At 35.1% G+C, this 24498-nt stretch overlaps 1 protein-coding gene and 1 pseudogene across 1 annotated transcript in view; both read right to left on the bottom strand.

Annotated features, from left to right (window-relative positions):
- The window catches only part of LOC148949329 (retinoblastoma-binding protein 5 homolog), a 327298-nt gene that overhangs the window by 255296 nt on the left and 47504 nt on the right, over positions 1-24498 (bottom strand). The window contains exon 7 of the mRNA XM_089092675.1: positions 23868-23987. Coding sequence (XP_088948801.1) covers positions 23868-23987 — 120 coding nt within the window. The remainder of the gene's footprint in view (positions 1-23867; positions 23988-24498) is intronic.
- LOC148949330 (U2 spliceosomal RNA) lies at positions 23128-23260 on the bottom strand (annotated as a pseudogene).

Below are 24498 nucleotides of genomic sequence, written 5' to 3'. Positions count from 1 at the left end.
ACACACACACACACACACACACACACACACACACACACACACACACACACACACACACACACACACACACACACACACACACACACACACACACACACACACACACACACACACACACACACACACACACACACACACACACACACACACACACACACACACACACACACACACACACACACACACACACACACACACACACACACACACACACACACACACACACACACACACACACACACACACACACACACACACACACACACACACACACACACACACACACACACACACACACATACACTCACACACACGATATAAAGCTACAAAATCATATGAAGAATTGCAGGAGTCACGAATATCAGCCGGTGGAAACAGTTTCGGGTGACCCTGTCACCCGACTCTGGAATTATGCTTACCGACACAATTCTCTGCCCTTCAAATTGACTTGAGAAAACAATCTTTAGCGAAAAATAAAATTTAAACTTAAATTATGATTTGCAGCTTGCAGGTTTAGGGCTGAAGGAGGCTCATTCTCGCCTCGTATAGAGGGTGAAGACCCTGACAATGCTTGATAGAGGGCGGATAGACCAGCAAGGTTATAGCCATTTATAGAGGTGGTACACTGAGCTGAAGGTCTTGGCCAACGGCCATACTGAACAACTAACGCCTTCACAGGGCTTTTATCAGTTGTTCTCGCCTTCTTTGATGGAGGGGGCATTGCTCAAAATTGTCCTAGAAAAGAAATAAAGTTTAGCATAAAATAATGCCCTGTTACAGAAGAAAAATTTTGTACCCCCTTCTACAGAAGAAAAGCAAAGTTCATTGGAAGGCAAAATTTTGTCTAGAAAGCATCTGCCATTGCCCAAAGAAGTCCCTCCCGCTTTTAAATAAGACCCCCTTGTCAGCAAAGCAAAATGTAAAATTTGCGAGAAATACACTGCGAGAGTCAGTATCTTTATGGTAGAAATGCTCCCATTTTTACCATTTATAAAAAAAATTTAAATACACTCTATGCATGAAATAAATAAGTCAAAAGTAGTTATATGTTAGAAATAATTGTTCTTATTTTTACCATTTAGAAAAAATTTAAATACATGCACTCCATTCAAGAAATAAACCCGTCAAAAAGTAGTCATATGTTAGAAATGAGTGTTCCTATTTTTACCATTTAGAAAAAAATTAATTACATTCCTAGAGATGCAACGCATTTAAAGCAAAATGAGCTGTACTTAAAAGCTTAAAAACTATCATTATTCCTCTAGGGTCAGAAGATGTATCAATTTAGATTATTTATAATAGAGCCGCACTTCAATAAACCTTCTCATGGCAGGTATGTATCTTTTTCTCAACCCCCTGCGATAATTAGTGTTTTAACCTTTTTACTGAGCTGATTAAGCCACCCTTGTTTTTGATAATTTCCTAACCTAACACGCGTGAAGTTTGTTTATGAAATAACCTCTTTTGAGAAATATTCACACACAGTCTTTGTCTATATCGCTAAGAGAGCCGATTCTGTTTGTATTAAACACATCAAGGAAAGAAGACACTTGTCTAGTAATAACGTAAAGTCACTGTGTTAAAGGGGTGATGGGGGAGGAAGGTGGTGGTGGTTTACATAGAGTACTAAGATAGTGTTTACTAATGATCTTCACTATTAATTGGTAGGATTGTTTAGTTTGTTTAGGGGGGGGGGTAAATGGCGATTAATTAAATGTGATGGCTAAAAAAAAAAATGATTTATATTTGTGAAAAACAATAAAATTTAATAAAAATAAATCAAATTATAAATATGTGAAGCTTCCAAGTCCACAATATTCGATGAGTGTTCCATTGTGTCATGAAATTATAGGTTACTTTAACCACGAAGCATATTCATTATAAACAAAATCTCAAGGCTGAATTGCGATGTAAGAGAAATCCATTGACCTAGAAATAGTTGTCATTGATCCTGTCCCGTTAGACACTAATATACAGCAATGATGTAAACTTCTGTCTGTATCCAATAGACATCAAACAAGTTGACCAACGAACAGAATCATGAAACAACATCAAATAACCATCAAACCATATAACCATCAAAAACAGAACTATGAAATCCATTGACCTTGAAATAGGTGTCATTGATCCTGTCCCGTTAGACACTCTTATCCAGCAATGATGTGAACTTCTGTCTGTATCCAAAACACATCAAACATGTTGACCAACAAAGAGAACTATAAAACTCTTATCTAGCTGTGACGTCTCTCCCCTTGGAGTAATACCTGGCTCTCTACTAATCCCCCATCTGTAGTGCCTTGACCAAACTCTCCCTGAGTTTGTTAAAATGACTTACATTAAGATTCTTCATTTTTAAAATCCAGGTTATAGTTAAAAATAAAATAATAGATAAATAAATAAAAAATCAACAAAAGAAGTGAAGATCACGAAATTATTTTTGTCCTCTTACTTTAACTTTTTACACTGGAATTGAATAAGCAATCCACATTTTTCATCCATATTTCAATCTTAACAATCTCACAACTGACTTCAGACTAACTAGGATTATTTTTACTTCAAGAATATTCGGTAACCTACTATAAAATATCTAACTAGAAAAGAAAAACATTTTGGATTTAGAAACATTTTTACTATATATAATTATAACAATAATAAATATTTCACTATTGTAATTAAAGCAGCTTGAAGTCTATTTATATGCAGTATATCAAGTTTTCATACAAAGCATAACTGTACCTCCAATTTGAATTTGCTCAAGGATATCACACATCTTGCATACATATCATCCCATTCAAGGCTTAGTCGAGATCCTCTTGCAATTTCTACTGCTACGGTTGGTGCTCTCGTCTCTGTATCATTGCTGCTACCAGCTCCACTATCAACTTCCAATAGTCTAAACAAAGCACTTATTTTTGCTAATATATATCTTATCAAATAAATGAGTATAATCAAACTGTTCTCTTGCTGATTTCTATTCTCTTACTAATATGAATTACATTGAAAATCAGTCCTTATATTGAATCTGGTTCTTATGGATGGTTGCTAGGGCCTCATAGCTTTGGTATCATGAAATTACTAATGATGAATAAATTCAATGTAATCAGTATCTACTGACATGATTTACTCCCTCAGGGGTCTTACATCTATAGTATAGCATTTGGTCAGAATATATCTTGTTCTGGTCGGTTTATATGGTGTAGCCTACATATCGTTGTTTGTCTTGCGTACATTTATGCTATACTGCTTATAGGGGGTTAGAGGCCCCCTAAAAATATCGGTGTCGATAGGCCTAATAGGTTTCCTTATTCGATATCAACCTTTGGTCTGATATATCAATATCGCCAAACACTATCCAGGGTATAACTTACACCCCTTGACCTGCGGGCTGTGGAAGGGGGGGGGGGGGTCATCCTCAACGGCATAATTTCAAGACATTTTTAATACGTTGAACAAAATGGCTATCTCAAAATGTTGATCGGAAGTGTTTGGGGAAATGATGGGCGTAGAGGGGGGGGGGGCATTTGTCCTGTGATAAATTTATATTATTAAAAAGGGCACTAGTCCTCTCAATTTCCCCGCGAAGGGGCCCATATTGAACGTCTACCACAACTCTGTCGATAACCCAATCCTCAGCCACCCGCGCACCCCTTCCCCCCCGTCATCTGCGGGCTGTGGCGGGGGGCGGGATTCCATCCTTAAATACATAATTTCCAAACCTCTCAACTAAGTTGAACAAAATAGCTAAATCAAAATTTTGATCGGACCTGTTTGGGAAAATGGGGGGCCTTCGGGAGGGGGGGGCATTTGCCCTCCAATCACTTTAGACTATTAAAAAGGACACTAGCCCTCTCAATTTACAATAGAACGAGCCCTTTTTTAAGTTTCAACAACAACACTTTCTATAAAAACCTTATATGCCCCAAGGCATAACTTACAACTCTCTCCCTGACGGCTGTGGGGCGTTGTCATCCTCAAAGACATAATTTTCCGACCTTTCAACTACGTTTAAGAAAATGGTTATCTCAAAATTTCGATCAGAAGTGTTTGAGGAAATACTGGGCATGGGAGGGAGGTTAGTGACCCTCCAGTGACTTTTGACTATTGAAAAGGGCACTAGTCTTCTAAACTTCAAATCGAATGAACCCTTTTCGAAGTTTCTACGATAACTCCTTCTATACGAAGTACCATGGCCTAAAAAAAAAAAAAGTGAAAATATCGTTCTTTACTCAGGCAGCGCTATCGTGCTGCCTATAATTTCCTATTACATCGGGGCTAAACGGTAAGGGTGATGGTGTATAAAGTTAGTATGGAGCCTGTACCCACTCCAACATCTTTCATGCACTGCAAAGAATTTGTTTTTACATTTCTTTTATCATGTAAAATTAATGACAAATTCTTTTTTCCACAAGACTGGGTAAAAGCCTTTATTTTATTTATTGTTCTATAATCATTTTTAACTCTTATTTGTTTTCAAATTTTATTCCAAAGAATTTTTTTCAGATTTTTATGATTAAATCTTTCATATTTTTGTTGCTTTTGACTCTATTAAAAAATTAATGATAACTCGCCCAAGACATTGACCTAAAGCTTAGAAAATTCTGCTTTTTAGCTACGAAGCTAAAATACTTGTATTTGAATATCCTTTGATACTTCAATGTGGATTGGTATGCTATATTCCCTTCTTCAAAAATTCCTTCTACAAATTCTTTTTATTTAATGTCAAATTTTTATTTTATTTTTGAAGCGATTTTTTTTCATGCCAAGAGCAATTAACACATCTATTCATATAACAAATCCCTTCATTCTTTTTTTAAAAACTCTACATTTCTTCTATGTAGTTTTACAATTTGAAAGCATAAAGGCTTCACACTAAAAGAATCTTAATTTTATATTTCAATATTTTACCTTCCCTGTCTTTCCTTAGATTTTAAATGATTTTATTTAAAAGGTTCTGATGGTGCCTTCGACGCAAACACCCTCTATTTTATACCCCTCCACATATCTTTATGCACTTAATGTATTTCATATTTTTTTCCAGTTTATTTCGTCTTTCTTTCAAGGCCAATTTTAGTTTAATAGCAACGAAACCTGATATTTGCGCAGTCCTGCTACAATCTTGTCGGCTATTATGAATTTACATCTTTTTTTGATGCTATCTTCATCTTTCTTTCGAGTGAGATTTTATTTAATACTAGCGAAAGTGAATTCTACCGACAACATGAGACATCTACCTACAACCCTACTTTAATCCAACTATCTTTAATTTGTTTTACATTTTCTTTACCTAAGCATTCGAAGAGCAATTAAAACTCCTATTTATCTGGCAAATCTTTTGATGTTTCAAAAATGATATTTTATTTTCATTTTGTTATCAAAATTCCCCATTTATTCAATATTAATTTTGCCATTGCACAAGACAAAGGCTTCAGATCTAAAGAATAATAATAAAATTTAACTTTGATATTTTAGTATTTTTCCTTTCATTTCTTCCTTTTGATTATATTTGAGTTTTTTAGAGGCAGAGTAAGGACATATGAAATCCCGGTGAATTCCGTCCCTCCGACAATAAGAAAAAGTCATGCTTTTAAATACTGCTTTCCCATTCTCATTGCACCCCTCCCACTCCACATCTTTTTCTTCACTTTAAACGTTTTTTTACATTTTCTTTCAAGGCTAATTTTATCTTTATTTTCGGCACGATTTTGTTTAAATGGTATTTGCCTACACCCCTACTACAATCTAATCACCTTTTATTTATTTCATGGTTTATTTCAAGCCCAATTTTATCTTTCTTCCGAGTCCGATTTTATTCAAATACTAATGACAATCTAATCTAACCTTTCAAAAAGGGCGGTTATACATCCTCACTGCTCAATTCCATATTTTTGACACCCGGAAAAAAAAAAACAAAAAATTTTTCAACTCCTTTGGGAATTTTTTTTTCCTCTCGTGTTTTTTGTATAGAACACACGACTCTTCAGGCAATACGGGACAATTGACAACGGGTGAGTCATCCTTCATATATCAACATGCCTTATAATCAACAAATTATCACCCCACACATATATAAATCAGGTTGAAGATCATAAAAATAGAACTTAAGACACCACAATCCACTAAAGAAATCTAATCTGGCCAAAATTAACCCTCCCCAGTCAATAAGGGAAACTCAACAACGGAAAATTCAACAGCGCGAAAGCAACGTACAATTTTTTCCAAAATTCCAAAATTAGTCAAATTGTTTTCACAATCTGACAACATTGCAAATTTAAAGAATCTTGACAAATTTAACCCTTCACCAATAGCGGCTTTAGGTATCATAATCTGGTGGTCGGGAGGTACCTTAATAGGAGTGTAAAAATATAAAATAAACGGAATTTAAGGTCAGACGTAAAAAAAAACTAGGGCGGGGGAGCAGCCAACTTCACTCTTCAGGCCTAGAAGCACCACTGCCCTTCGCATTTGAAGAATAACCTCTTTCTTTTACAATCCTTATTTCGTTTTGCGACAACAAATCGTTCCTGAACAAATTTCACTTTTTTTCCTCCAAACCCTTTGAATTTCCACTTGTGCTTATAACTAAGCCCTTTATATTTTAAGAATCTGAGCAAATTAAAATTTTGTTTCTTCTAAAAGTTTGAATTTTCAGATTTATAGCTGAAACTTTCACATTTCAAAAAATAGAGTTGTTCAAAATTCCACATTTACCAAGATATTTCCAAAATTAGACAATGCAAAGCCATCACAATTTCAGAATGGTAACATGTGTCACCTTTCATATTTTAAGAATAACACTTTTTTTCCAAATTTCATGATTCTTGTTTAATTTTTTGATAACGAAACTCTTCCCAATCCAAAATCTCAAAAAAATTTTCATTTTCTTTTTTATATCCCTTTGAATTTTTGAATTTATCACAAAATCCCTTCTGATTTCAAGAATTAAAGCTTGTTTTTCAATATTAATCAATTCATCAAGTTATTTTCACAATCTGGCAAAACAGATTTTTCGCATTTATGGAATGTCAACAAATTTTACCCTTCATATTTCAAGAATAATATTTTTTTTCACCATTTTTATTTTGTTTTTTTGACAACAAAACCCTTCCCTATCGAAGAACCACAACATATTTCACTTTTTCACACTTCTAAGGACTTTGAACTTCCATATTTTTATAACTAATCTCTTCATATTTTAAGAGTCTTAACACATTTATTGAATTCACTTCACTAACAATAAAGTCTGTTTGAGATAATAATTATAAATTTATCAATTAAAACAGTCGTTCAGACAAAATCGTGCAGATGACTTTTTTCATTTTTTCTTTACTTATCGTATTTTTCTCCTTCTATATAGAGGTCTTTATTGTCAACAACCAGAGATGGTAAATTATCTGATTAACAATATACTCGTCTTGTAATGAAAAATAGGTTCATATTTTTTAGAGTAGAGCACTGTTTTCACCTTATTATTTCTTTCTGCGTAATCAATGAGACTTTTTTAATTCATTTGTTTGAATTGTTTATTTAAACTAATGTCGCTCAACAGAGATGCCAAAAATTCATCACTATCCCTAACTTCCAAATAAAAATTTGTTTCCCACTACCATGACAGCAGTGACGCAGAACCCACACTAGTCTTTAGAAAATGAAGTTTTATTTTTAGAGAAATCCATTTTATTCTTTGAAGTGAAGTTTCACATTAGCGAATCTTTTCGGCTCTTTTATGATTACTTATTTAACCCTCATACCGGGGTGGCGTTGAGAGCGTCGTCAGCCTTCTCCACGAGGGGCGGATATAGCCAAATTCCAACTTGGTCCAGGAAATTTCCTATACAGTCACTCAGCCGGAACTTGGATTTTCCTCTTGGACGGTTCCAGTCGCTACTGGTTGGTTCAAAGTCATAAAGAATCTAAGCCAGAGTGTCAGCAGGCAATCGGAAAAGATGTTCAAACCAACGTAGTGTACGCTCGACAACCAGGTGTGACAAAGGTGACTGGGAAGTCATATTTCATAGGTAGTTGTTGCTGACAAAGTCTGTCTATCGGATTCCCTCGATTGTCCAAAACCACTTAGATTGAAGAGTGTTGAGACGGCGCCGGACAGCTGCAGTTGCAGGCCGACTTTCAGCTCCATATAGCAGGATCGAATAGACTGACCCTCCAAGGATCTCCATTTTGGTGGTACGTTTGATCGTTGGCTTCTTCCAAATATGGCTCAGTGAACCGAAGACGGCACAGGCCTTGGCCGTGCGGGCAGCAACTTCAAGGTCGATGCAGCCATCCGATGATATAATAGAACCAAGATAAATGAAGTGGTCAACCACTTCGATTTGGTTTCCGGCAACAAAGTAATTAGAATTGTCGGCGTCAAACTTTGGCTGCACTACCATGACCCTCGTCTTTTTCCAGTTAATGAATAGTCCTGTCGTGACAGCATCACCCAGAAGCGTCTTTAGGGCCACAAGCAGCTGTGACTTGGAGTTGATGACTAGAGCTTTTATGCATTTTAATGAAGTAGGTTTCGAATGAAGAAATAATACAACAACTTTAGTGCACATTAGCCTGATGGAACTAGATTGACATTAGCAAATGTAATCGCAATAATTTCGAGAGATTTTGCTACTCTATTTATTTTTCAATGCTGTAATAATAAAAGAGAAATTACTTAAAACATGCTTTCAGTAAAGCGCAAATGACAATCGCGCTATAATGGGAGCACATGGGAGAAAATCTCCCATTTGATATATCTAATACTTTCTGTTTGTTTTGAGTTTGAGTGGACTATCAATTTCATTTTTCGTACATTCTAACTTAATTATTGGTTTCATTTTTTACAAAGTCTAATATAAATATCGTCTTCTTTTTACTTTAATATCTGTCTTATAGTATCTGTTTTCTTTTTAATTATAATTGGGGTACAGCAAAGAAGACTCCGTCGTTAATTTATATTATAATTTATGTTCATTTTTAGTGTCAGTTAAATATTAATTTTATTTTCTGTAAACTAGAAGTTCATTACGTATTTCATTTTTAACAAGATGTTTCTTTAAAATTTTAGTTGATTATTCATTATATCGTTTGTTATCTTTTTTACTCTGCTGAAGACATATTTTCACTCTTTACTTTTGCTAATAAAAACTTATTTTTTTAAATTTAATTTAGGAAATGGTGAAAAATAACTAAACGCTTCATTAAAACCCTTAAGCTCGCCTGAGGCTTAAATTACTTCTGAACTCGAAAAAGATTAATATATATTAAACAAATGTTGAATGTACCACCCCTTCCTGAAACCAGAGTCATACAAGGATGCTCAATCTGCGTCATAGGAGGGCCAAAAGTAGGGCCCTTTCTCCCTCTAGCAATACCACTTACAACTGCGCACAACTCGAGCCTCATTGTACCTCTTTTAGCTCATGATTAACAAGCTAAATGATTGAATGTTAATCATTCGGATCACAGCAGGACCTAGGCCCACAGTGTAGACGCCCTAGGGCCTGTGCCCCCGTCATCACCCCTCCCGACCAGATCCGCAGTAATAAGTACGCTGTACGTCTTTGAACTCAAGATCATCAAGAATCAATAAAAATTAAAATCGCAATCTGACTTTCAAAAATCAAAGCAAATTGACTACATATTTTGCAAATACTATTTGATTTTCAAAGAATCTTCAAGGTTTTTCAAAGAAACTTCAAGTTTTTTGAAGTTACAAATCTGAGGCTAATGCAGTAACTTACAAGTCTCAAATCAAAAGTGATTAAGTGCTTATTTCACAAATGATATTTGACTTTCTTCAAAGTTCGGCTCTTATCTCAGGGACAGGGGCACAAAATTATGCCAACAGCCTTAAAACACGAATAATATAAGTTGTACAAGATGTTAGACATTAAAAGATTGGACTTTATTTTGAATGAAGAGATGAAACCAATAACGAGAAGAAATTACAAAGAATAAAGAAGCCAAGCATAAGATGAACAGAAACTCATGAATAAGGTTGATCTAGCTGTCTCTCAAACCCCCAAAACACCAGAACCTCTTCCGTGTTGTACTGAAAAAATATCTTCAACGGTTTTCTTTTTTATTGAAACTTAAAAACACAAAATGTTGATAAAACTTCCCAGAATTTGTTTTTTCGATACGAGTGTTATTGCAACAATCAATTTCCTTTTAATAGCCAAAATCACGATAGATATTTATTGTTGACTTCATTCATTAAAATACATTCCTTTCAAACGTATAGGAAATCTGGCTAAACAAAACTGTTAATTCAGATATTTATTTGGTTTTCAGTCAATCGCTAATGGCATTCATACCTTATGGAGAGTTATTATAATTTGAAATCGAAAATTAAAAATTTTCCTGTAAGCAACTAAATACAATGTTCACAAGATTTTAACTTGATGAGAAATTAATACTGATCATTCTTGCAATTAGTAAAGGATGAATAAAATCACACGAAGAAGCTAAAAACATTGTCAGTAGGGACTTTAAGCTACGGCATCGTCAGTACGTAGACTGCTTGTCTACATACTCAAGTTACTAGGTAAAAATCAAGTTACTAGGTAAAAAAAAACTTACGCCACATACTATTTAGACCACCCAAAAATTCAAGCATAACGATTTCACAGGTGCAAAACTAAATGAAAAATGACCACACAGGTGTGTGGATGATGTGAAAATTTAAGATATAACTAATCGATTCAGTGAAGGGAAGAATCTTTGCTATAGGAACTTTGTTGAATTTTCTGGGATAAGTTGGCCCTAAGACAGCACTGGAATATAGCAAATGTTTTAGACTTTAATCAATTCAAATTATTACCGAAGTTCATCAATTTCAAAAATCCAGCCATTTGATTCATTAGTACCAATCTTATTAAAAATCAAACTAGCGTACATAATGTGTCCTGATTTCGAACGACCGATATTTGAAAATGTAAGAGGGTCCATTACCTTTGTATTTAAAATACTGAATTACAATTCCTAATATGCACTTAAAAAGGGAAAAACACCAAAACTGGAGAAAATATAAATATTGAGGTTACAACTAAATTTATTTTTGGCGTTATAAAAATTAGTATTTACAGTATACAAGATGTTGCCATTGCAATGTCTGGTTTTGAAGTTTATTTTCCTGGTTTAGCTCTGTCACCTTTCTTGGAATTTGGTGGTCGACCAGCACGCGTCCCACTATAGCTGGAGTTGTCGTTCGAAGGTTTGGAGGCAAGGAGGGGATGCAGCTCTGGAAAAAAGGAAAATAATTACTTCATCTTTAAGTAAATGGATCTATAAGGGACTGAAAAGAAAAAGAAACATTTCTAAGAAAAGTTTCAAGATCGTTAAAACTCGAAGTGAAGATTCCATAAAGATCCCCATAAACATTGCTTAATAATTTCACAATGCAAACTACAAAACCTCCAGGATGGAACACCCCACCAAACTCAGTGTGGCAAGCATCATATCACTATAGGACGCTTCCATGCTTTCTTTTATTATCCTGGTTAAAATATTTATCTTTAAATTTTGAGCCGATGTTTGGCAGGTTAATTGGAGTACAGCACATATCCGTTTTGTTGCTCAAAAAGGACATTAGATTTCCAAACTTGCCATAGAATCAGCCTCCTTTACAACACAAGATTGTCCATTCTATACAAGAAAAAAAGACATTGGTTGTGCCATTCGTTATTTGGTCTATTCTGTTACGCTATTTATTCGCTGTGTATTCTATTACCTTTGATTTGATATATATATATATATATATATATATATATATATATATATATATATATATATATATATATATATATATATATATATATATATATATATATATATATATATATATATATATATATATATATATATATATATATATATATATATATATATATATATATATATATATATATATATATATATATATTTCGTTAAACGTTGGCCGAGATGTTCATTTCTCAGACACCTCAATAGGCTTCCCCACAGTTAAACAAAAATTTATTCAAATCTTTTGCATATTTTATTACAGTGTAAAGAGAAAGAAAAACATCCAAACAAAGCATGTTCTGTTTCACAGGAAATACTTGAATTTCCATCAAACGTTTCTGACTTTTTCAATGCAAGACTGACAAGACTATGAAATACGGAAATAGGCTATTCCTCTAATTTTCCAGGTTGCCAGAAGATCACAATCTCATTTTACGACGTTTAGCTAAATTTAACTAAACTATTTTGTTAAATTTAACTAAAATAATTTAACTAAAATAAAAATCCGTTCTTCATACGTTTTGAACAGCAGATAGTGTAATAGGTTTAGTTAAACTAAGAACACTTTTTTTCGCTGAAAAACCAATACTATTACAAGTTTTGTGTTTTTTGGCCCTGAAATGAAAAGATTTACTTTGTTTCGTTCTCAACAGTTCATTTTGGGTTGTAGTACCGCCTTTTCAGAATTCCAATATTTTCATAGTTCTTCTACACTAAGACTACATTTTTCATTAGCATTACAAGTAAGCCTATTCTAGAAAATAAAAAGAAACAACGCTGAGAATCCGAAAACGGTATCAATTTCAATTTTAATACCACGTCTAATGCTACCCAGTATTGTTTTTCTTTGCTCTTGATTACAAAAAACAGGTAAATTCATAATCACACCGAAAATAAACGCAATACTAACAAACAGGCAGCATTTTGGGAATCATGGTATCTTTTTAACTCATTTCAACCATAACACCATTTATGAGGGTTATTCCACTTAAAATTGCCCATAAAGGAAAGACGGGTGAATATAAACAACTAATTACTCCTCTAATTTGATGATTGATGGCCTTGTCATATCTGTGAACAAGCTTTGCAATATCCTTTTCATAAAATGTCACCGCCCATGATTTGAATTGACCTTTGACGGTTTCTTTGAGCTCATCTTCAATTTGGAAGTGCTCCTCTCACCCTAGCCTCAACCCCTTCTCTAATCTAGAAAAATGACAGGTGATAAGATCTGTGTTCAATTTAACACACCTGGAAAGAAACAAAAGTCACAAGACTTTATGCAAATAAATTCCCAAAGCAAAGTAAAAAAAGGCCAACTTATGCAAACGTCATTCAGCAGCAAGATATTAGCAACAGTTTTTTGGGAAGATGTATATTGCGCGTGGAGTCGATGCAGCCGAGAGCAGCTACTGCTACAGATCTTATTCTGAAAGTTTACAACGCCTAACAAAACGGTGAGCTAACAGAACGGAAGAGGAGGCATACTGACTTCAGGTATTATTCTTATCCCTGATAACGTCCTTCCTCACAATGAGCAATTTAAATGGGGTATTTTCTAAAACCCACCACATAGTTTTGAATTATTGCCCAGTGACTTCCCCCTAGCCCCTTAATCATTTTTTTGCCTGAGGGAGGGGGGGGGTCATGCTTCCCAACTGACTACGAAATTAAATAAATATTCACAATTAAATTGAAATAATACAATGCAAACTCACAGATAAAGCAAAAACCCAATCTTCAAGACGGTTATTCAGAAAAATAACCTCGATGGTACATTGCTTTTGGCAATAAGATTTTTTTTTCTATAACTACCCGTCTTTCCTTTACAACTAATCGAAGATTGAAAAAAAAAACAATTGTGTTTATTATAAAAATATTTAATTATATAGAATAAAATAACCTAAAAAATGTTATATTACAAAGAAACGAGAGAGTGACGCTAAAAAGGTGCTTTAGCGAGATACGATACAAAGGACCATCATTTTTGGACTCACCGCATCCATTTCGCCTACAGTACTTCTATTAAACTTAAAATTTAGTATTATTTTAAAGCATAACCCATGGCAAAACCATTTTTTTAAAGCAAAAAAAAAAAGAAAGAAATGCACCATAATCAAACCCGGTACGAAGATTGGGCATTGTGTTTGAGCTTACTAAGTAAGTTTCTACCATGATAAGCTACTTTCGAAGGTGCTTTTAGGGGAGGGACGGAGGGGGCACTTACCCCAGGCGCAGCTGAAATTTTATGGGTGCAAAACTTCAAATAAATAATCTAACAGTAGTAATCATTTTATAATGTTTGAAGTTTTATTTTTATGAAAATAAAGTAGAAAGGGCAGTAAATAAATGAAAACAATTATTAAATTACTAAATAATTAATAAAATAAAAATAAATAAAAAATTTAAGTTATTTAAATAATAATAATTAAAATATATAATTTTATTAATTAATGGAAACATTGTTCATATTTGGCCTGAAAATTTTGTCGGTGAGAGGGGAGAGCCCATAATCAAGATTTTGCCCTGGGCACAAGAGAGACTAGAACCGCCACTGGCTAATTTATTGCTGACCGCAAAACCAGAAGGGTTAGCACCGTAAATCAAGCTCTACCTCCTGAAACAAATTTTTCTATATTATTTATGTATAAATTAATTGCCCATACTAAATTTAAAATACAACACTTATGTATTATAAATAAAGAAAATGAAAAAAAAAAAAAATTCTGACAAATACAAACCGAACCCAAACAGAGAAGAACAGACAATAAGAAAAAAAAAATTACAAATAGGGGCGATTATATGCAAGAACAAACATATTATCAAGGACGGACAATTTCAGAGGTTCTTTCACCAATAATCTGCCTCTGATATCTCTTACTTCTTTTGTTTACCGCGGACACTGGACTTGCAACTCCATACCGCAAGGATAGTGAGCTGTTATTAGTCCGGAGAGGCAGCCTTAGCAAATATTTCTCAGACTTGTATAAACACTTCCGTATATCCCTAATATATGAAGCAGTAAGAAGAGACCAAAATGGTGCAAGGGCAAGTAGATGCGGAACAGCAAATGCAGTATAAACGCTAGCTAGGATACGTCGGTCAAATTTAAACTTTAACGCAACTATTAAACCATACGCATTCCTAGCTTTTCTGGCAAAAAAATCTTTCAAAAGTTGACGCGTGGCACAAAGATTTATCCCAATCTGTACACCAAGATACGTCAGTGTATCTTGTGATTTAATAACATGTTCACCTAATTGAACATCTTTGAGGCAATCTGAACAGTGATTGAACACCAGGAACTCAGTCTTACACTCATTAAATCGAAGACCTATACGTTTATACTCCCTATCGAGAATTCCAAAATTTTCCTCAATTCCAAAGGCTGTTCTACTAATATCAAGGATGTCATCAGCATAGTTAGAATACCAAAAATAGTTAGTTAGAATAGCAAAACATGAATACCATTAAATATACATGTGGTTAGAACTTTCTGTTGTGGCACAATGACAGTATTATTAAACAGGGGGGGGGGAAGTAACAGAGCCCTGTCTAATACCCTTTTTACTGGAATTGAAGGAGGGAGTTCCACCGTACCAGGTGAGATGGTGACCTTAACTCTGGCATTTAGCTTTTTATGCTTATCACGTATCGATTTGATGATAGAAATATTAAATCCGCGCTTATAAGCAGTCAATAAGATATGTGGATGTATACCCGTGTCAAAAGCTCTAGATACGTCTAACCCGGCAAAATATAATACCTCATTATTTTCATGAGCATGTAGAAGTAAATTAGCAACCAAATCGTGAGCATGGTCGCGGCCTACTCCTTTCTTGAAGCCGGATTGGTTATCCGGTGTATAAAACTTAACAGATATCTCGTCAATAATTAGTAACTCAAAAACTTTGCATAGAACCGGTGACACCGTAATTGGTCTAAAAGAAGAACATTGGTCCTTGGGCTTTCCCCATTTTAATATCGGGGTTATTACTCCAGTACTAAACAAATCAGGAACTATACCACAACAAAATATTATCTGAAAGATTAAGGTCAGATGCTCAATCAGGAGAGGGGACCCACATCTTAGATGCTGTGCACAGAGACCATCAACACCACGAGAAGTTTTCTTTCGTAGCTTAGAAATGCACTCAGTAACCGCAGATCGAGTAACAATAAAACTGATCTCATTAATTGATTGGCCTAAGCAACCATCAAGCTCCCTTTCATATTAGTTTGACAAGGATGGATCAGGCTCGGAAAATTCACTTTTAAAGTAACCATACCACTGGTCAGTGTTAATTTTGAAAGCATTATAGGCTTTTGACTTATCTCTTTTGAGCAGTTTCCATACGAAATTAGGTTCACTTGTGGCTTTACTTAATAGTTCAGCTACTGATTTAGCCTGGTGTTGCCTAAGTACTTTCGCAAAATGTCGCTTTGTTTTCAGACGAATTTCATTTATCAGGCCTTGCCGTGGCGAACCACAATCCTTCCAGACATGAAACCAGAATTTCTATTTAGCACAAGAATCAACGAGGTCAGGGGTACCTGACCAACCATGCTTCTCAGTTCCAAGACATACTCTTCGTATGGGTAAACTAGCACGCTCGACAGAGCGTAGAGCGTGAAAAATGCACAGTAAATATTCAGCAATATTTGCTTCTCTGCAAAGGTTAATAGTTTTTTTGGGGGAAAGTAGATAAAACTGCACTTTGATCTTTTTCAAAATAGGATCACTAGCAGCCCGGAACATGAACATATCTGCACGAGCCCAGTTAGTGGTTTCATGCCATTTACTATCATTGTCTGGACTTGGACCATTCGGTGCAATAAGTTGAACAGGGAATATATTACTGATAGGCATATGGTCCGAGACTTGGAATTATTGGTTTCAGTTTCATTTCTTTTATTCCTTCAATAGTTTTTTATGTCCCTCTCTCCTCCAACTCAATTTACAGTATCAATATTTAAATATGTCTTTTTTCTCACGTCTCTACACGGGCAAATTCTGTACTAGATTTGTTTTTTCTTACTGTACAACATAGGCTATTAAGCCTTTTAGGGGATGTTTGTGTTAATTTAACATTTAGTACCATCTAATATTACTGCGCACAAATTTATTTGTTCATTTATCACGATTCTAAGAAAATCCTAAATCTGCTAGGTTCTCAAATGCAATTGTGATGAATGGTTGTACTGTTAATACGAATAGTAAAATAAGTGATAATTTTCAGAGTCCTACCAAAACTTCTTTGCGTTCTTTACGGAAATCCAAAACCCAATTCGACCCGTGTAAAGTAATATTGAAAAATTCTACAAAAAAGTCAGTGCGACAAACTTCATCGGTATTACTTACAACGACATCCAGTTCACCCTTTGTGCCGTGAATGATTTTGACAATATTTCTTATTGACTTTTCCCAAATGTAGAGTGCATGCTGACGTGCTGACCCAGCACAAACATATTCCCCATCTCCAGAAAAGCAACATTTCTTCCAAGTTGGCCTGCAAAAAGAAAAAAAAAGAGAAAAGTCACTATTATTTCTTCTTCTTATTTATTTTATTATTTCTTACAATCGTTAAATTTATACGTGTGACCGTGTTCCCAACTCAGAAATCTTAGGAAGGAAAATAAAACTTTACTTCTTAGCCGCGGCACGCGAGGTGGACGTGGCGGCGGGGCGGGGGGAGAGACTACAAATCACTTTGAAATTGGGTCGTGTGCCGAACCTAGACTGAATTTTTATTCGACTTTACGAGTAGCTGACTGATTTTCTTTGGTTAATCTGCCGGATTTATCTTGTACCTGTTTTCGCTAGACCTAAAGTGAAAAATTTCTACTTGTCAGATAAAAGAACTTAAATAATTTACAGGAGGTAATAAATAAATTCAATATTAAAACACAAATATCCCCCCCCCCAAAAAAAAACACAACAACAGAACAAATCATCCAACACCGTGGTAACGAACTGTAAGTAAGGAGCGACACGGCTCAATAGTAACAGAAACTATGAAAAACGGAATCTTGGTATCAATACATATATCAAACAATCGGCTTATTATGCTAATTTCAAAAATATATAAGATTCATTAAGCTTAGTGTTATAAATAAAAGGAAACGAGCCTGAAAAAAGTTGCTTGATTTTCGAAAAAAGGGGGGAAACACCCCCAAAAATCAAATAATTGTATGAAAAGCACACCATTAGATTCAACGTATCAGAGAACCCTATAGTAGATGTTTCAAGCTCCTATCTGCAAAAATGGAATTTTTCTTTTTCTCAGGGGTGATCATATCGAACCATTGGTCATATAACATCGACAGAGGGCTAGTTTGGACAGAAATTAAAATTTCTCGTTCCTTTTTTGTTAACGAACACATTTGAGTACCCCTAGCCCCCCCCCGTCCCCGGCCCTGGTGCGCTCCAATAATTCAATCAAATTTTTAAAAATCCAGTTGGTTAAGCAGAGGTGTAGGGTCACAACATTATGACGTTTGAGACAACATGACCCTCCCCCAACTGCCCTTAGGGATCGGTTTTTAAGTTGTAAAATATTTACCCATTGTTTACATACAGTATTTGTTATGGGGTGGCATAGACATTTTTCGTATTAGGTTTAATAGAAATTTTACGCTGGGGGTGGGGAGGCATTTGACAAAATTCCCATACAAAATTATTTTTATTTGTCTTACTTTCTCTTTGCCAACTTAATTTTCATGGAGAAAATTTTCAGTGTTTTTATTTTCGAGAAAATTTTCTACGTACGGGTGATTTCCGGAGTCATCGGAAAAAGGATTAGGAGCGATACAGAAATTATTCTGTATATGAAAGGGGCTGCCCCCCTCCTCAACACCTCGCTCTTTACGCTAAAGTTTAACTTTTTGTTCCAATTATTTAAGAATAACACCCGAACCCCAAGGGTCGTTTAATTAGAGTAATTATAAGCTTTCTTAAAAGTTTGAAAAATGACTTTAGCGTAAAAAGTGAGGTGTTGAGGAGGAGACAGCCCCTTTCATATAGGAAATAATTACTGTTTGTTTTAATTCTTAATGTTGCTCCTTACTTTCAGCTGAAAAATTTTTTTTTTTAATTTGATCGTAACAAAAGGCCACCTGAGGCCACTACAGCCTCTCGCGGAGCTGTTTCAGTTTAATGGCTATATCTATATTGAGTTTTGAAATTATAAACAAAACTTCAAGCAACAATTTTCTAGCTGTTATCAAAAGTATCTAAAATAAAATTGTCAGTATGGTATTTACAAGTAAATAAATATAAAACAACTACTACTACTAAAAATTCATCGCAGCACCAAGCCGCCTGTGGCAAACACAGCTACGCACACTCTTCCTCCATCCCAATCTATTCAAAACCTCACACTTTACACCCTCCCAAGAAGTTTCCGAAAAAAGAAATAGTATAGGGAAATATTTCCCTTTTATAAACATAAAAGGAAAGTCAAAATTGGTCACTTGGAAGTTGATTTCATTGGCATGGTACTTGGCCAGCTTCACCGAAATACCCGTAATAGTCTTTTGGTCCAAATAAGAAAACTACTACCTTTCAAACTCTTATAGCATTTCCAGCGAGTTTTCGCAATCACAAATTTAGAAAACTTTATGAGAACCGGCTCAAAAACGAATAATTCTTGTATTGTTGAAAGACAAGCTATATTCAAGATGAAAATTGGAAGTAAATCTTCATCAGATTTGCATGCAAATTTCCCCCAGTTTTAAATGAGAATCATCTGTTAATTATTATTATTATTAACAAGGCTTTTTTTGAGAATTTGTCTTCGACCTTGGGCTTTATACATTTTATAATTTCTTAGAAGTGCGAGACGCATACCTTTAACAAAAGGCATGCGAGTAACAAAGCAGTGTCTACAAAAGAACAAATACGTATGTCAAAGTTATTACAACATTGCTGAGAATTGAAGTTATTCCTAGAGTTCTTGTTGTCTTTTTTAAGAATGTTTCTTCGCCTTAATATGAAGTAAAAACTAGCTCTAAATAACCACGCTGTTTCAAATATACCCTCAAACGAGCTACTAATAGAATCAGTAAACACCAGTTTTTTAAACATCAGTTAAAAAGAGATTCTTCCACATCGGTTACCTTTTATTAACTTGTTTAGCGGAACTAGACACATAATGAGTGCCTGCTATGCCGCTGTCCCTTAACATGCTAAAATATTAGGATATATGAAACTACTGAGGCTTAGCTTAAGGGAAATAATTAACAGTTTTGATGACTTCCCCCTCCCTAAAAAAGACAAATATTTTACACGAATGGATAAATCTACTAAAGGCGGATGTATGGGATGACAGAAAAACGTTTTAAAAGTACTCCTTATTCTGTGCTTCCTCCTGCAGGATATCAGAGCAAGGGGTCTCCCTCAAAGAATTGTCGCCTTGAAAAACAGGGCTACAAGCACAAAACGCTCCTTTGAAGTAGGCGACTTGGTATAATGGTAAAGACAGCGATTCGCACCACATCGAACCTTGCCTTTAGAGGTAGCGGTTGGTCTTTGGAGGTGCAACTGTCTACCCTACAAACCCTATTATGGATCCACAGAAGTAGTGCCAATTAAGTTTTGAAAACCCAAGAATAGAGCACACAACCGGTAATTGTTAACTATAGCAACCACACCAATATTTGGACAGCGTAAAGCAAGAAAACAATTCTTACTTCAGAACCTGCAGAATAATTGTAGCTAACACATTTTGCATGCAGACCCACTATACTTTAGCCCCAGCCCCCCTAACATGCAAACTACTACTACTAACGACTAACAACTCATCGCAGCACCAAGCCGCCTGAGGCCAACACAGCTACGCACGCTCCTCCTCCATCCCAATCTATTCAAAGCCTCCCTTTTTACACCCACCCACGAAGTTCCCATTTCCGTTAAATCTTTCTTTATGACGTCCTCCCACCCCAGACGGGGACGACCTGCTTTCCCTTTAGCCCTAGATGGTTGGCCGAAAAGAACAATCGTCGGCAATCTGTTATCCTTCATCCACACAACAGGCCCTAACCACCTCAACCTTTCTTTCATTATAGACCTAGAAAGCGGTATTGAACCACATTTTTCGTAAAGCCTATTGCTTGAAATACGGTCAGTCAGCCGGGTACCCAGAACAATCCTTAAGCAATTTCTCTGGAAAACATCTAGCAAATCTTCATCCGCTTTTCGGAGCGACCATGCTTCAGAGCCATATTTGACCACTGTCATTACTGTAGGTTCTAATATTCTAATCTTGGTTTGTAGACTTATCTTCCTATTCTTCCAGACTTTTTTTAACTGTGAAAAAACACCCTGAGCCTTGGCTATTCTATTTTTAACATCTTCACTGCTCCCACTATCTTTACTAATAATACTACCAAGGTAAGTGAAGCTGCCCACCTGATCAATCTTTTCATTACGCAACGTCACATTTTCATCTTCACTTATTCCTAGCCTTAGTGACTTAGTCTTCCTAACATTAATTTTCAAAGCAATACTAGCACCCTGAACTCGCAAAACCTCTAAAACTTCATTCATTTTGCTCACACTTTCATCTAGGATGCTTAAATCCTCAGCATAATCCTGATTTAATACTCCTGATTTAATACAAAACCAGCTGCTAACCTCATTTCCTACCTTAACCGCGGCAGTGTTATTCTCGTACATAGCACTAATCACTTTAATGTATTTGTCTGGTATACCATACAAGGATCAAACCTTTACTAAAGCTCCTCTATCAACAGAATCGAACGCTTGCTCATAATCTATAAAACTGAGTACCAAAGGTGTTTGAAAACTTAGGCACTTCTCAATTATTAACCTAAGAGTGAAAATTTGGTCGACACATCCTCTACCTTTTCTAAAACCGCACTGTTTTTCTCTTAAAACTTTGTCTATGGAATCTCTCAGTCTAAAAAGTATAATATAAAGAAGTAATTTGCTACATAAAGAGACCAGACTAATGCCTCGATAAATACCACACTCACTTTTATCACCTATCTTAAAAAGTTGCTTAATTAAGGTTTTCCTAAATTCGTTAGGTACTTCCCCCTTTTCAAAAATCATATTCATAATCTTCAATAACTTATTTCTAACCTCAGAGCCACCATATTTAAGAAACTCATTTACTACCTTATCAGCACCTGGAGCCTTATTATTCTTTAATCCTTTTAGTACTGTCGCTAATTCTTCCTCACAAAACAAATATTCCTTCACATCCAAGGTATCACAAACTTTTTCATTTTCCTCTATATCTGTTCCTGCAACTCTTATCTCGGTTAGGCAAATTCTCAAAATGTTCGGCCCCTCTCTCTTTAGCTTTTTCCTTATCGCTAATTGCCACCCCATTCCTATCTTTAACTGGGACAAGTCCGGATTGACTACTACCTCTCAATGTGTTAACGTGCCAGTACAATATTTTACTATTATGCCGTCTAGCTGCATCTTCTAAATCCTCGGCAATTTTATCCGTGGCCTCCACTTCACACCTTCTTAGCTCATATTTCAATGCTTTCTCCACTTTCCTTACATTTCTTTTGTTTTCATGCGATCTATCACTCAGATAATTCTTGTACTAGTCCTTTCTCCTTTCTATTAAACATAAATCTTTGTCACTAATATTCTGAGCTTCAGTTCTATCTTTCTTTCCTAATACACCTTCAGCAATTTCACAAATTATTTTTCTAAAATTATTCCAACCATCTTCCACATTATAAAATTTTAACTCTCAAGTTTAGTATTCAACTGTTCCTGGAAAGTTTCTCTCAAATTCTCATCCTGGAGTCTAATAACATCATAACTTCCCGGGAGGTAATTACCCTTCCAATATTTCAACTTTAAATTAACCCTTGACACTACTAGATGGTGATCTTTACTTTTAACATCAATAACAGCACTCCTATATACCCTAGTATCTTGTATTGATCCTGCCAGTCTTCGGTTTACTATAACATAATCAATAAGGTTTGCTGTCTTACCATCACGTGAATACCATGTTAGATTATGAGCCATTTTATGACCAAACACCGTATTGGTTATAACTAGATTGTTATACCTACAAAATTGCAAAAGTCTGTATCCATTACTGTTTTCTTTTCCTACACCAAATTTACCTAAGCTGGGATACCATCTATCCTTATTTCTACCAACCTGGGCGTTGAAATCTCCCAGTAATAGCATCAAATTTCTACCTGGGACCTTGTCTATTTGCTCCTGTAACTGTAAGTAAAATTAATCTGAGTCAATAGTATATACATCATTCGGTTCTACAGGGGCGTATACTACTATAAATGATACATTGAACTTTCTAGTCATAAAATGAGCAATTAGTATTCTATTATTAATACCTTCCCAGCCTAAACAAGACTTAGCAGCTTCCTTATTCATCATGAAAAGAATAAAATATTCTGGGCCCCATGTAGGGACCGTATCAGATATTAAGCTGATAAGAACAGATACTACACTTTGATCTGAGCCAAAAGGCCGAGAAGCGATTGTATGCAAACACATAGCCCAATTTAAATAAGTCTAATGCATTCAGTCACACGTCAATTCTTTTTCCGGTTCTTGTTTCACCACAGTGATACAATTTAAAGACAGACGGGTTGAAACAAGAGAGATGGATTGGGAGAAGAGATGGAAAATAAATAATTTTTGCTATATTTGGACATTAGGGAGGGGGGTCGTAAATTATAGCGGGTCTGAATGCAAAATGCGTTAACTACAATTATTCTGCGTACTATGAAGTAAAAATTTGTTTTCGAACTTCACTACTTAGGTGTGGTCTTTAAAATTAACAAGTACTAGGCAACCATATATGGCAGCAGGATCTCGCATAGCACTACTTGTCAGAGGAGCCAGGCTACGGTTACTAGAGTAGGCTTTACCGTCTCCCTGGAGGATATATGGCCTCCCCCCCCCACAAAAACCCCCGAAGAACATTGCATCCGTTACTCCTTAAAAATTAAAAGAAAAAATATCTGAGGGTTTAAACTCTTGTTAATTGTAAATTAATCAGTGATTTGTTTTCAGCCAGTTTTAGCCAGTCAACAACACTAATTAATACTTCGATCAGCTAAAATCAATTTGACTAAAACCTTACTTGTTTACAAGATCTTGAAGTCTTTGTAAAGGTTCTGGATCGCCGTCTTTTCCACATTCAAGAACAGTCTTCGAATCATAAACTCGGATAATTCTGTCTGCACTGTTCAAAAGAAAGGAACTGAAAAGAAGCAAAATACATGCTAATTATCTCTCTCAGCACGATGAAAAAAAGCTATCCTTTTAAAGAATTTGTATTTTGAAATTCTCAAAACTTTTACGTAGTAATTTCTCGCCTTTTCATATGAGCATAAAGAAAACTAAAAATTTGATTTTATCTTTAACAATATTTTGAATCACCATGAAAATCAGATTCTTTCATTAACTTGTTATAATTTTTTTTAGTTTCAGTTACTATTGGCACAGGTCTTTCTTAACTTACAATTTGTTACCATGACCTGACTTGTTCGAAACATTTTTGTATCAAGATCTAAATTTACCGTAGCATAACGGTAGCACAAACGAATTTGAAAGTTTTGTAAATCTGAAGTTTTTCTGTTAACAACAATTATTTTTCATAACCATTTGTTTGAATGTACGATTATTTTTCTTGTTCGAAAGAGTTTTACGACACGGAATTAAAATTGATTTTCTTATTGAACGCTAGGGTAGGCTACTTATCTTCTAGCAAG

Source organism: Artemia sp. Qi Xiang Cuo, chromosome 8 (assembly GCF_049724085.1).
Source record: "Artemia sp. Qi Xiang Cuo chromosome 8, ASM4972408v1, whole genome shotgun sequence".
In the NCBI taxonomy this organism is placed as follows: domain Eukaryota; kingdom Metazoa; phylum Arthropoda; class Branchiopoda; order Anostraca; family Artemiidae; genus Artemia; species Artemia sp. Qi Xiang Cuo.
Note: the sequence above shows the minus strand (reverse complement) of the source record. Positions and strands in the feature narration are given on the sequence as shown.